The 15,598-nt window shown below is 36.5% G+C and overlaps 1 protein-coding gene and 1 non-coding gene across 2 annotated transcripts in view; one reads left to right on the top strand and one right to left on the bottom strand.

Moving 5' to 3' along the window:
• Cog3 (conserved oligomeric Golgi complex subunit 3) overlaps positions 1-15,598 on the bottom strand; it is a 93,426-nt gene that overhangs the window by 36,763 nt on the left and 41,065 nt on the right. Inside the window, exons 8-9 of the mRNA XM_069848464.1 lie at positions 12,935-13,074; positions 5,034-5,194 (exon numbers count right to left, since the gene is read on the bottom strand). Of these exons, the coding sequence (XP_069704565.1) occupies positions 5,034-5,194; positions 12,935-13,074 (301 nt within the window). The remainder of the gene's footprint in view (positions 1-5,033; positions 5,195-12,934; positions 13,075-15,598) is intronic.
• Positions 2,648-2,720, top strand: TRNAT-CGU (transfer RNA threonine (anticodon CGU)). Its single transcript has one exon. It is a non-coding gene; the product is annotated as a tRNA-Thr (tRNA).

Below are 15,598 nucleotides of genomic sequence, written 5' to 3'. Positions count from 1 at the left end.
GTCCATAAAGTAACTTTTCCACTCGTCCCACAGCTAGCAAACCATATGTTGCGACTGCGTGTACGTGATAGAGTTGTTGTTGTTTTCTAATGCCAGGCGTTTGACAATAAAGTCATTTGACCTCTTGCACTCCAATATTTTTCAAAGATATTATCATGGCCAGCCACTGAAGCACAGATTCTGAGGTGTTCCGAATCCATTTCTTGGTCTGAGTTGCACAATGGGCAGTTAGGGGACTGATATATTCCAATTCCATGCAGGTGTTTGGCCAAACAATCATGGCCTGTTGCCAATCTAAATGCAGCTACAGACGATTTTCGTGGTAAATCGGGAATTAACTGTGGATTTTGATGCACAGAGTTCCATTTTTTCCCTTGGGATTGTTTTATCAAATTTTGTTTGTTGAAGTCTAAGTACGTAGATTTAATAAATCTTTTTACAGAGTAATACGTAGATTTAGTAACAGGTATGTAAGTAGCAGTGCTGCCCTTCTTTGCTAAAGCATCCGCATTCTCGTTTCCCAGGATTCCACAATGGGATGGTATCCATTGGAATACAATTCTTTTATTGAGTGATATTAATTGAGAGAGCATTTTAGTTATTTCTGCTGTTTGAGATGAAGGTGTGTGCTTAGAGACTATTTATAGAATAGCTGCTTTGGAGTCTGACAATATAACTGCAGTTTTAAATTTACTGATGTGGCATAGAAGATTCCTGAGACTTTCACTTATTGCAATGATTTCTCCATCAAAACTTGTTGTTCCATACCCAAGAGATCTATAAAGTGAGAAGAGACAGCACGTAACACCTGCACTGGCACCTTGTTCTCTGGAGATCAAGGATCCGTCAGTGTATAAATGAAGCCAGTTTTGTGGAGGGTACCTAATATTAACTGTCTCTAAAGACAATTGTTTCAGTATTTCAGTGTTTACTTCTGATTTCAGTATTTCTTCTGTTAAATTTAGATTATATTCCATATTTAATAGAGTTAAAGGGTTTGGTTTAATTTGTAGGTTTTCTTTTAAATTCGGGATATTGATTTTCTGTTTTAATTCTTGAACAATGGATATGAAACTTTTTTGAGTTTTCAATCTACAGAGAGGACTGTATGAATGCCAATTGTTTCCTGGTAATCTAATAAGTTTTTCATATTGAATCAGTGCTTTTTCTTCTATTGTCATTTTGATGCTGTTAATATTAGTGAGGAATCTCATAGAATCTATTGGAGTTGTTTTGATTCCACCAGTAATGAGTCTGAGAGCTTGGTTTTGAACATATTCTATTTCGTTTACGTCATAGAGTAATGTCCTGGCATGGGGCATGCACTACTGGAACTTCCCGAGTGCTCTCAGTAGCTTCGTTGCATTGGTTGAAGATGGACGTTCCTATTCCAGCTCCCGCCGCTTGTGAAGTGCGGTCAGTGATAAAGTTTTTGAATGCAGAGGGCATAGCGCCGATTGAAATTGATCGTCAGCTGTGCCAGGTCTATGGGCCTAACGTCATGAGCAAGCAGATGGTGCGTTGCTCCACAAGGTCGTCTGTGATGATGGTTGGCCTCCTACTGCGCTCTTCGTCATGCACATTTTGGCATCCTGCTGAAAATTGTCTGCAGCAGCAACGCACCATCTGCTTGCCCATAGACCTGGCACAGCTGACGATCAATTTCAATCGGCGCTATGCCCTGTGCATTCAAAAACTCTTATCACTGACCGTACTTCACACGGCAGGAGCTGGAATAGGAGCGTCCATCTTCAACCAATGCAACGAAGCTACTGAGAGCACTCGGGAAGTTCCACTGGTGCATGCGCCATGCCAGAATATTACTCTATCACATACACGCAGTCGCTTCACGCAACATATGGTTTGCTAGCTGTGGGACGAGTGGGAAAGTTACTTTATGGACACGCCTCGTACATGTAAAAATTTAGACAGCATCTTCGTGTCAGCATTATTTTTATTTTTATTGCTCTAATACAGTGTTTCTCAACAACTTCCAGTTGAAGGACTAGTTAGAAGCATAAAACAAAATTATTCTGTGTACTGCTGAATTATGCCACGAAGTGTTTTATACGTATTTAAGCAATATGAACTGTTGGTGTGTATAGTAGAGGAGGAAAGACATGACTTGTGACGTTATCATGTGCCGTAGCTATATCACTGATCGATATGGAGTCTGAGAGGAACTTCCATGTCGGTAGATTTGTATAATATTAACTATCATGAAACAAACTCATTCTTTCCTCTCTCGTACAGGTCACAGGCCAGGTGAGGCCTCCTCTTCTGTACATCACACCATGATGTGAAAGATTCTTTAAAGAACCATATAAACTCATGGGAATAGGATTTTGAAATAGTACGAAAAAATAATTTTTGCTTATTTTAATATCACACTCTACACAAAACTCTAGCATCTCATACAAATATCTAAATAGAAACTGTTGTAATTAATTGAGGAGAAAAATTCGCTCCAGCACCGGAGATCAAACCTGGGTCCTTGATTCTGTGTACCAAGCGCTCTAACCATTGAGCTACGCCGAAGTTCAATCCACATACATAAAAATGTCAACATACATGTCGAACTTGGAGTTAGGCCACAAAGAGAAAAACACTGGAGGAGAGGGATTTGATCCAGTGTTGTGGATTGAACTCTGGCGTAGCTCAATGGTTAGAGCACTTGGTACGTAGAACCAAGAACCCAGGTTCGATCCCTGGTGCCAGAACGAAATTTTCTCCTCTAATATCAATTGTTACCGTAACAGACGCATTCTGTAGGACCAAAGAATTAATCTTTACGTAGATTCTTCGAGCAATAGTGCACATTACTGTGGTATCCCAGCCACCAAGTCACTCAACTGAGTGCACCTCTCGTATAATGGCAGTTGACTTAACATAAAAATGTCAACATACATGTCGAACTTGGAGTCAGGCCACAAAGGGAAAAACAATGGAGCAGAGGGATTCGATCTGGTGATGTGGACTGAACTTCGGCATAACTCAATGGTTAGAGCACTTGATATGTAGAACTAAGGACCTGGGTTCGATCCCCAGCATCAGAGCGAATTTTTCTCCTCTAATATTAATTGTTACCGTAACAAACGTATTTTGTAAGATCAAAACATTAATATTTGTAATTAAATTAGTATCGTGATTCAAGTAAAACGAGCTCAAGGCTAGGTGAGCAACACTGTGTATATAATACAATGATTTTTTAGTCGGTTATTTAATGATGCTATTAACTACAACGTTATTTAGCATCGAAGGAATTGCTGATAGTAAAATGATATATGGCGAGATAGGCCCAGGATTCCCCATGTCATTACCTCACATTCACCTTACTGTTTGGGAAAATCTCGAGAAAAACCCAACCAATTAATCAGCCACAAGCAGGAATCTAACACATGGTCGTGTGCAGCTCTGGATTAGTAGGTAATGTGTTACCATCCAAGCTGTGCTGGTTGCGAGAATGAATAATGCTTTTACTACCACCACTGCCACTGTTAATAGTACTTACTATTTGACATAATATATTTGCTTCAGTAAAGTCTCATTTTACAAACCTATGGATCAACAATTGGCTCTCTTCTGACAAAGGAAAAATTTTACAGTCTGTACAAAAGAAACCAAATGACCTGGAAATGTACAAAAACTTGCCCAGACATGTTTAAACATTTTTAACAAGAGCCAGAACAGGTCATATTGTCACTCAAATGTACCTACACCGATTTCACATTTCTGATAATCCTACTTGTCTGTGGTGTAATAATCATGATGAAGATCTGGAACACATTCTTCTATACTGTCCATCCATGAACCACAAAAGAAGTAAATTAAAATCAGAAGACACAGCCCTGCAGTATATATTGACTACATCCCAACTCTGGCTACTAGCAACAGGCATCTATAATGAACACCGATCAAAATACCCCTCATTTCTCGTGAAAAACAACAACTGAATACACGACAGTGGACTATAGTGGACTTTATGTTGTCAGCAAACAGCTGGATACATTAAGAAGATTGATTGATTTGACATAACATATATTAACACAGTCTAGTATATACAGTCGCGAAGCTCAATACATAGTAAATATGCAAACATTAGATAGTTGCTCACCACTAGGATCGCTAATATCGCCTCATTACAGGCAATGCAAAATAGTACCGTCACAGTCTATTGTTTCTAGCACCCTCAAAACTCAAGCTTCGTGACTGTATATAGTAGACTGTGATATAACCGAGGTCCGTTTTTGCAAAACTTGCTAACTGTAAAAACTAAATGTTACAGGAAACACAAAAAACTGAAATAACTGCAAGTTTTGCTATAGCTCTCACATAGCAGAAAGAAAGTTTTGAAAAAACGATCACATTTTGACACACTACTGTGAAGGAAATAATATTTTCCTAAGAAACCTTTAGCATCATGTAGAGGCATGTCTTATGTTAACTAATCCACCAAAATCTCAATTTTGAAAATTTTGCAGTTAGCAAGTTTTGCAAAAACGGTCCTCAATTACACAAAATATCAGCAAATTTGTAAATGTAACTATTTTATTTTACATGTACAATGGATGAAATTTTTCGAAGACTTTAAGCATGCTGAACTGATCGACTAAGACAGAAATGAGTGAAAGGTATAGGTTAATTCTTTATGGTTGTTCTATGGTAAAGATTACGTTTATACAGAGGAATGTGGTACTACTATTTTCAAAGCTCACATGCAGCTAAATGTATGTACTGGCACGAAAAAGTCGCCACCAGTAAGGTCTGAAATTTCCCTTGCCACTATAGCAAGACAGCATTTCTTTATATTATATTTCTGGACACAATCAACACCACCTACATCCCCTGGCCGTGCAGCACTTGATAAGTTCTCATTTTTTAATATTTTAACCAAGAATAATGGAGACTTTTTAACTACAAATCTGTATCTGTCAAATCTGTTTCCACTAATCTAGGAATACACTTACCAACTTTGTACTAGAAGAAGAAAACGTTTCCAATCCTCAGCTTAAAGTAACACCCCTTCCACTTACCTCCATCATTTCTAATTTCTCGGGATAAGCCAGGTCACCGGGTGCAGGCCTGTACTGCAGGATATCTGACTGGAGGTAACAGTGCGCACGAAACACCAATCTCTCCTGAACATCCTGTAGAAGTTGCCATGCTACTCGACCGAATGCCTCTAATGGACCAGCTTAAAATAAAGTTGTATATTATTCATCTATGTGTAGGGGAGAGTCGGGTAGTATCGGACATCGGGTAATATCGGACAGTGAGTTCCTTTCATCTACCACACGATGATAGTACCTGATTGACATGGTTACGTTTCTGTGATGTCGCATAGAGAAACGTAACCATGTCATTCAGGTACTACCATATGGTGGTAGATGAAAGAAACGCACTGTCCGATACTACCCGATGTCCGATACTACCCGACTCTCCCCTATATGCGTATATTTGGTAATGATACCAATATTCGAAATATTGTATGACAGAAGTATCAGAGAGCACCATGACAGATTAACTGGCAGAGTCATTTGCACCTAAAAACACATTAGCTGTATGACAGATGTCATAACATAAGAATCTTTTACATGTAACAAATTGAACGTGACATAGCTACCAGATTTACTTTCCTTCTGTACTAAGTCGTTTTTCGGAATTCTTTTCGTTCAAAAAATTCTTGGCTAAGTTTGTACCCTTGATGCTTAGGCCTAAAGGAAGAAGATTTTTACATTACAGAATACTGAATCAACTGTGCATAGAGCAGTACTTCTAGAAAATGTAGTATAGCAAACTCTCAGTTATTCGTGCAGGGCTTTTTTTTTTTTTACTTCAGTGAAGGTGTTCGAAAGATTGAAACAACACGAAATTTTGAATACGTGTGAACTGAGCTCGCACAACTAGCACCGCGCGTGTCATGAACTGCAACAATCGACATACAGCTGTAGTATAAACACAGTATAGTACATACTAGATAAGCGACCAAACTAGAGAAACTTATGAAAACAAAATATAAGAACATACTGTACAGCCGTATTTATTCGCGTAATTCACGCCATCGCATATTTCACACACCCAAATTATTTATCAGGCTATATAATTTAATAAATTAATTTCCTCGTATATTTCACGCATTTAATATTCGTGAAATACTGTAACAAGTACATACTGAAACATGAAGTAATGAGGTGTGTTATGTCGAGGAGCCCTGAATGTACGGTATCTTAAATGCTGTAACGAGAGAGTGCATAGCGGTATTTGGGACCGGACAGCTACCTGTTACAGGCGCACCCTTCTCGTCTATGAAAGTCCTTTAAAAATACCGATATAGGGTATTGACCTCCCCCTACCATTTGAATGGGGTGGTTTGAAAGCTTTGTGTTGCATCGCATCAGTTGAGTTTGAGACTCGAAAAGGGAAACCTGTCAAAAGCCGTCTGTTAAAAGTTTTAACAATGAATGGTAAATCTCGATATTCCAGTCATACTGCGTCCTTCAAATTAAAAATTGTAGTTTTGTCATTTTTACCCTTAAAAATACCAGCTTGTGAAATTCCTCGCTTAATTCACGCACCCTTAATTTATAGATCGAAATTGCGGGAAAAAAAGTGCGTGAAATATTTGAGTAAATACGGTAATTTCAATGCAGTAACGTATTTAGTATTGTAATTAGAAACAACAGAATATGTTCTTGTTGTTGTTTTCTAATGCCAGGTGTTTGACAAAGTCATTTGACCTCTTGCACTCCAATATTTTTCAAAGATATTATCATGACCAGCCACTGAAGCACAGATTTTGAGGTGTTCCGAATCCATTTCTTGGTTTGAGTTGCACAATGGGCAGTTAGGGGACTGATATATTCCAATTCTATGCAGGTGTTTGGCCAAACAGTCATGGCCTGTTGCCAATCTAAATGCAGCTACAGACGATTTTCGTGGTAAATCGGGAATTAACTGTGGATTATGATGGAGAGAGTTCCATTTTTTCCCTTCAGATTGTGTTATCAAATTTTGTTTGTTGAAGTCTAAGTATGTAGATTTAATAAATCTCTTCACAGAGTAATACGTAGATTTAGTAACAGGTCTGTAAGTAGCAGTGCTGCCCTTCTTTGCTAAAGCATCCACATTCTCGTTTCCCAGGATTCCACAATGGGATGGTATCCATTGGAATACAATTCTTTTATTGAGTGATATTAATTGAGAGGGCAATTTCTGCAGTTTGAGATGAAGGTGTGTGTTTAGAGACTATTGATAGAATAGCTGCTTTGAAGTCTGACAATATAACTGCATTCTTAAATTTATTGATGTGGCATAGAAGATTCCTGAGACTTTCACTTATTGCAATGATTTCTCCATCAAAACTTGTTGTTCCATATCCAAGAGATCTATAAAGAGAGAAGAGATAGCACGTAACACCTGCACCGGCACCTTGTTCTCTTGAGATCAAGGATCCGTCGATGTATAAATGATGCCAGTTTTGTGGAGGGTATCTAATATTAATTGTCTCTAAAGACAATTGAGAAACGATAGAATATAAATTATATCATATTTTGAGTGTCTAATTTGTTAGCGTTAGAGCAACAAAAGAGGTTTTGTCTTCCTAATTACAATTTAGTTAACTTTTTTTTTTCGAATGTTCGCGACAGTTATTTTAAAATTAAACTGACGTCGCGGTTATTATTGATCAGTATGTTGATACTTTGCTCGACTATATGGGATTATGATTACACAGATGTCATTGCCATTCGAAATATTCGTTTCGTTATAAGAAAACATTACATGCATCTAAAAGATAGAGAAATATTACTGATTACTTTCATCCAGAAAACAAACAGTAAAAGTTCTGCGGCAGTGCTGACAGTTCCAGGGGATTACCAGTGCAGTGAGTTCAATGATTAAACTGCAGCCTGATATTCTTATTCTGCCTTAAAAAGTAAAAAGAATAATTTTAAATACAGCAAGTTAGCTTACTGTACATATTATGTTTATGATTTTCTTATGCTAAACCATTATTGCGGCAAACCAATAAACATTTCTGATTATTCGTGTTGTTTTCTCAGGTGATTAGCACAAATAATCGAAAGTTTGCTGTATTGCAAATTTGACTGGACTAGCAAATATATCAGAGAGGAGAATAGTTTGAAAACTGTCCTTAATGTTCTTTTACTGTTTATTTATTGTCCTTTATATCTTATTCCAGAGACAATTTCAAGGTTACCAAAAACATGTCATGAAATAATGGCAGTTCTCTCTTTAGCTCATTTTTCTTGTAATATAATAAAAACGTGGGGTAATAAAATAATAATTACCACATACATGTCCCTGATAATTTAAGATTCACACTCTGATCTTTCATATTTCTTTCATCTTTAATCAATCCAAGGTGAAAGACTCAAACTCCTGAGTTCAATGAAAAATACAGAGCATCTGGCTCGAGGCCGGGCTGATAAGGTGCACACAGTGGGACAGCTGCTATTTCGATCTGTAACTTCCAGCAAAGTTCCTGCAGTGCATGGCATAGATAGCAGCACTGTCAATCCGCAACCTCTTGTGTGATTCAAAACACATAACTCTTTTAATAATAGCATGCGCCCAACAATTATATGATTATTCCATAATGAATGCCTGCATTACAGAAGCTGTGGAAATTCTTGGATTATATATATTTTTTATATGATTCTGTCCGGCACCGGAATGGGTATTCAGTGTGGCTTAGTGGATAAAGCATCAGCACGTAGAGCTGAAAATCCGGGTTCAAATCCCGGTGCTGGAGAGAATTTTTCTCCGTTCCATTACTCTTTCATTGTATCTTAGATTATAGCCAATCTGTCAGGTTTCAGAGGTTTTAGAAATGCATACTTCTTGTGAAACACAACGTAGAGATTTCTTTGGAGAACATCCTAATGATGCATCAATTTCATTGATTTCTCTTCGCCCCATTAAAACCCTTCATTTTGACTTGGGATTTCTAGCATTTAGTGATCCTGTTTCCCTTAATCTAAGAACAAATTGTCCAGCTGTTTCTTTACTTGGAACTGGAATGCCAGGGAATCCCTAATTGCCTACACACATCTCAATATGAGTTAGTTTTCACATACTTACTCATTTATGGCTCTTAGAGAACCCGGAGGTTCATTGCCGCCCTCACATAAGTCCGGCATCGGTCCCTATCCTCAGCAAGTTTAATCCAGTCTCCACCATCATATCCCACCTTCCTCAAATCCATTTTACTATTATCCTCCCATCTACGTCTCGGCCTCCCCAAAGGTCTTTTTCGCTCTGGTCTCCCAACTAACACTCTATATGCATTGCTGGATTCGCCCATACGTGCTACATGCCTTGCCCATCTCAAACATCTAGATTTAATGTTCCTAATTATGTCAGGTAACTTTCTCCATTCTCCTGTAACTTCATCCCTCATAGACGCAAATATTTTCCTAAACACCTTATTCTCAAACACTCTTAACTTGTTCCTCTCTCAAAGTGATAGTCCAAATTTCACAACCATATTAGTTTTCACATATGTGTCAAAAATAAAAATTCTTTCTTCTAGCATGAACTTTTCGGCTCGCATACTTTGGTCTAACAAGCTAATTTAATACACACATCAAAATTACATTTAAAAGAACTAACACTAAAAGTAATGACACATCTTGATCTTTAGGAGACTATCATACTGCACACTCCACTAAAGTAAACTGGGCATTATACCTGCAACAATGATGGCACGTTTTGCAATTCTTTTTGATTAATTTTCAGAAAAGTCTATGATATATAATACGAATATTTATTTTCAGTCAATGACTTTACTATCAATATATGTAAGGTGCGAGTCCTTACATTACATGATTTAATACTGTATGAACGTTTTTGTCTGTTTCATACCAACATCATCAGATACAACATTCTATATAGCAATATCATCACTAACAGGTACATATGTCTCTACAAACCAAAATACAATATATATTAATAAGCATACAATATGATAAAAACCAACATAATTAGGACATAAATATGTCTTATGTGACTACACCCTACTCTCAAATGATTAAAAAGCACACGTGTGATTATAATACTTGTACAAATGTGTTTGCAGGTCTTCACTGATAAAATAATAAAAATAAAATGAAATCTGTATATTATATTATGTGAAGAGATGCATTACAGTCTTTGAACTATGTTAACTGACTGTAATGCATCTCTTCACATAATATAGTATACACATTTCATTTTATTTTTATTATTTTATTAGTGAAGACCTGCAAACACATTTGTACAAGTATTATAATCACACGTGTGCTTTTTAATCATTTGACAGTAGGGTGTAGTCACACAAGAAAGACATATTTATGTCCTAATTATGTTCGTTTCTATCATGTTTTTATCATATTGTATGCTTATTAATATATACTGTATTTTGGTTGTAGAGACATATGTACCTGTTAGTGTTGATATTGCTATATAGAATGTTGTATCTGATGATGTTGGTATGAAACCGACGAAAACGTTCATACAATATTAAGGCCCGATTGTATAAACCATTTAATCTTAGATCAGAGGTTAAATTGATCCTTGTTTCAGCTGAACTTGGAATTTTGTGTTGTATAAAGTCTAATCTGAGATTAATTTGTCTCAAACTAAAGTCAACTTTGACTGAAGAAATTTCTCCGATTAAGTTGGATGATCCAAGTTCAGTTATTTCTTTTCTGTTTGAAATATACGAGTGACAGATTGTGCAAATAAAATATCCATTATTATTAATATTAATAGATATGTTAGGTACATTTATATATATTTCTTTAAATTTCTTGCCTTAATACACAAACATTCTTATATTTTATAAGGCTCTATCGTGTTCAGCAGTATCAAATAACATAACCTATAATTATATTATGTATATAACAAACATTAATTATTAATGGATATGATAGGTACATTCATAAATGTTCAGGTAACTGTATTACTAAACGAAAATTGTCGTTTTATAAAGCTTTATTATGTTTAGCACTATCAAACACCAGAACATGATGACAACTTGGAGAACAGTCAACCTTCTTCTTATTGTCCGCCATTATTTACATTGAAAAAAAAAAAAAACCAGTGTCTCCAATAGAGTGTAATACGGAAAGTCGCGAAAAAGTACTTGTAAAGTCGCTAGATTTCTCATTATCAACAAAGAAAGATTAAATTTTGTCACTATGGGGTGCTAAAAAGGTCACTAAATCCCTATTTAAGCAATATAAAAGTTAAAAGAAATTGTTGTTGAAAAAGAGTTAAAATCGCTAGATTGGCAACACTGAACAAACCAGTATAACATGGTCCGCGCATCACGTATTTCACCTGTTTATGCGATGTTGCCAAATCCTTTTCACGTGAACTTAGATTGCATTTGAACCAAGGTAATTTGATCGCAGAAAAGTTTTATACAATAGAAGAAGTGTCTGAACTCGGTTTACTTTTCGATCTTCGATCAAAGTTGATCTTTAGTCACGGAGTTTTATACAATTGGGCCTAAATCATGTAATGTAAGGACTCGCACCTTACATATTTTGATAGTAAAGTCATTGACTGAAAATAAATATTCGTATTAAATAATGGCATGGTAAATGAAGCCTGACTAGCTGTTATTAGCCATACTAAGTTCTCTGTTCTACAGGCAAATGTTTTTGTGGACAATACCCATTGAGGCCTCCAAAGCAAAAATCAGGAAACTAACCATAATAATTTGGACTACTTTGTCTTTGACTTTAGTATTTAAATGCCTACAAGGAGCACTACCATTACAAATTATTTAGGTTTCAGATTTGTTAAATTACTGTATGATGACAACATAAACTGTGGCAATTTAAAAATAACAAATAGCAGTTGTAACATGTTTCTGTTGAATGTTAAATTTGTAGAATTGTGAGACTGCAGTCCAATAAACAAGGCGAGTCAAAATCACATTTTCTTTAAATGAAGGCATTCTCTGACATGTTTTTATTTTTTAATCTAATGCCACGAGGTTGTCTTTTCAACATTTCTGGTCTTCTCTCCTGGCCGTAGCTTAGTTGTAACCCACTTCTGAGGTTGGGGGCGCCTGGAAGGCAGAGTTACATTACCCCGATGATGTGATAGGATGATTATGAGAGGTCTTAAATCTAAACTTAACCTAAATTCCAAAAAAAAATTATTTGAATGCATGGCTGTTTCTTTGCAAAGAAAGTAGATTAGTATAAAATCTTTGAAATCAGGGAATACTTTGATAGTGATGTACCGGTAATTATATTTTCATTTCTTAATAAATTGTATTTTTAATTTAATGGATGTAATTTAGGCTACTGTTTCATATTATTTTTTTATATCTGGGCCTACATGCCGAAAATAATCTTTATATTTGTTATTACTATGACTATGTACATAGCAACACTTGTTTCATGACAATAAAGAATATTGAATATTAAGTACCGGTAGTAATTTATTCATACACTGATTTATTTATTCAGTCGTTTATTTATTTCGTCATAAACCCTGGATTCTGCAATGGGCTGGCATAATTCAAATTATTATAATTAAATGCAGAGTATAGAATCAGATGCACCCTTTCATTGTCTTCGTCATAATTATTATAAATTATTAATTATTTTAGCTGATTATTTAATGACACTGTATCAAATTAGCGTTAATAATGCAGCTACGATTATCCTGTGGTCATCGTCGTTAGTGCGAATGTCTGACATGTAAAGACATGAGTAATAAAAAAATTGCAACAGCAAAAAAAAATTTGGAGAATTTAAAGCAAATTATCTTTATGAAGAACGAACACACTACAAGGATGGTGGTGTTACAGTATTTATAACAGAAAATTATGTAACAAAAGAAATTAAATGTTAAGAAATTATTATGAAATGTTAAGTCATTTCTTTACAACAGATGTTCCAATTCTACTTACGATTGTTTTGGACGTGATCTTCAAGCATTTCAAGACGCAGTATACTGCATACTTCTGCTAATGTTTCCAAATGGTTGATATGAATAATGAAGGGCCGTAGGACATCATACAAAGTTGTACAAAGACCTTCTAGATATGACCTGCAATAAAGTATGAGAACGGTTGTAATTGTTTTCTATATTAACAATATTAATAATAATAATAATAATAATAATAATAATAATAATAATACTTACTTACAAATGGCTTTTAAGGAACCCGAAGGTTCATTGCCGCCCTCACATAAGCCCGCCATGGGTCCCTATCCTGTGCAAGATTAATCCAGTCTCTATCATCATATCCCACCTCCCTCAAATCTATTTTAATATTGTCCTCCAATCTACGTCTCGGCCTCCCTAAAGGTCTTTTTCCCTCCGGTCTCCCAACTAACACTTTATATGCATTTCTGGATTCGCCCATACGTGCTACATGCCCTGCCCATCTCAAACGTCTGGATTTAATGTTCCTAATTATGTCAGGTGAAGAATACAATGTGTGCAGTTCTGTGTTGTGTAACTTTCTCCATTCTCCTGTAACTTCATCCCTCTTAGCCCCAAATATTTTCGTAAGCACCTTATTCTCAAACACCCTTAACCTATGTTCCTCTCTCAGAGTGAGAGTCCATGTTTCACAATCATACAGAAGAACCGGTAATATAATAATAATAATAATAATAATAATAATAATAATAATAATAATAATAATAATAATAATGATTTATTTAACCTGGCAGAGTTAAGGCCATACGGCCTTCTCTAACACTCACCCAGGAGCTAGATTCATTGTCAACCATTCCCAATTATGCATAAATACTGTAATTATGTTTCTGGGAACTGCAGATAAGTCAGGAAATAATCTATCACTGTACACTTAACCCATTACCACCGTGTGTGATCAGTACTTAACCCATTACCACAGTGCATGATCGATCGCCGTGTGTGATCATATGATCACGGTACGCATGTGTTTATTTAAACTGTTGAAAAAATAATACTACGTTATGGATTTGAATTTTGGAAGTGCCTATTGGTTCAGAAGATGTGTGGCAATGCTGTCACTGCAATAAATTCATTGCCGAGACACAGTTAGGAGCTGTCTGCAGTGTTAGTTATCTGTTCGCGTTCATCGGCTGAAATATGAGTCAGTCTTTGTGTATGTATTGCTTTTATCGCAATGTTTGAAGATATTTATTAGGATAGTAATGTTGGCCATACTCAAGAATAATCATAGCTTGTGCTGTATTGCTAAGGATGTTTAATTTTTCATTATGATGCAAGTATACTAATTATAAATATGACGTGATAATATGAACACGCTAGATGTTGATGAGGTCACTACATAGTTCATTCTATGAGGCGCAGTACATCTGCACCTTTGTAGCTTGTGGTATTGATTTAGAAATTAAAATATATTATACAGCATCTGTCTTACTAATAAAAACTCTTATACAAACGTTTAACTATCTTACACTTACACAATGAATAGCTCATTTATAAGTCGTGTGTAAATTTCTTACTAATAATCACTACATACGTCGTGTATAACAGTACAACTATTACACAGCTACGTTATAGTTTCGTCATTACTGCACTACAAAAGGTAATAGGACAGAGGTTCTCTATTGCATCCTATAGTTAGCGCTAGTGTATAGCGATAAGAATCGATAGTACAACTGGGCCTAGTTAACATTGTTCAAAGACTGTAATGCATCTCTTCACATAATATAGTATACAGATTTCATTTTATTTTTATTATTTTATCAGTGAAGACCTGCAAACATACGTGGTGTGTCTAAAAAGTTCGGTGAATGGTGTCATATCTGATCGAGAAAGTGCGACAAATGCTGGCACAAGATCGGCACAAGATCGGCACAAGATCGGCGACTGACTCTAAGATTGATTGCGGAGGAATTGGACATTAGCAAGGACACGGTGCACACCATCGTCCGCGATGATTTGGGTAAGCAGAAGATCTGCTCCCGATTTGTGCCTCACAAGCTCACAGACGAGCAGAAAGCAAAACGGATGGAAACTTCTGGTGATTTCATTTCCATGTGTGACCAGGATCCATTGCTTCTGAAAACCATCGTCACGGGAGATGAGACCTGGTGCTGCCAGTTCGATCCGGAATCAAACGGCAATCGATGTCATGGTGTTCACGGACTTCCCCGCGACCAAAAAAAAAAAAGCTGTCTGCAAAAATCCAAGGTGAAAACACTGTTGATCGCCATCTTCGAAAACAACGGCATCATCCACAAGGAATTTGTTCCTGCAGGTCAAACCATTAATGCTGCATTTTACCAGTCCATTTTGAACTGATTGCTACAGCGTATCCGGCGGGTTCGGCCAGAGTTGCACAGGACTGGAAAATGGATGCTGCTCCATGACAATACCCCTGCACACTGTGCGATCCGTGTGCACCAATTCCTGGCTCAGAAGATGGTAACTGTACTCCCCTGATCTGGCCACCTTCAAGCGGGGAAACAGGAAGAAGTCCGCAGGAGCCAGATCAGGAGAGTACGGAGGGTGTTCAAGAACATTAACCATCTTCTGAGCCAGGAATTGGAAAAGTTCGGTGAAACTATCAGAAAACAAACAAAACAAAGATACAAACAAATTTTCTTTA

Source organism: Periplaneta americana, chromosome 15 (genome assembly GCF_040183065.1).
Source record: "Periplaneta americana isolate PAMFEO1 chromosome 15, P.americana_PAMFEO1_priV1, whole genome shotgun sequence".
Classification (NCBI taxonomy): domain Eukaryota; kingdom Metazoa; phylum Arthropoda; class Insecta; order Blattodea; family Blattidae; genus Periplaneta; species Periplaneta americana.
The sequence above is the reverse complement of the archived record's forward strand: the minus strand, read 5'-3'. Positions and strand labels throughout refer to the sequence as shown.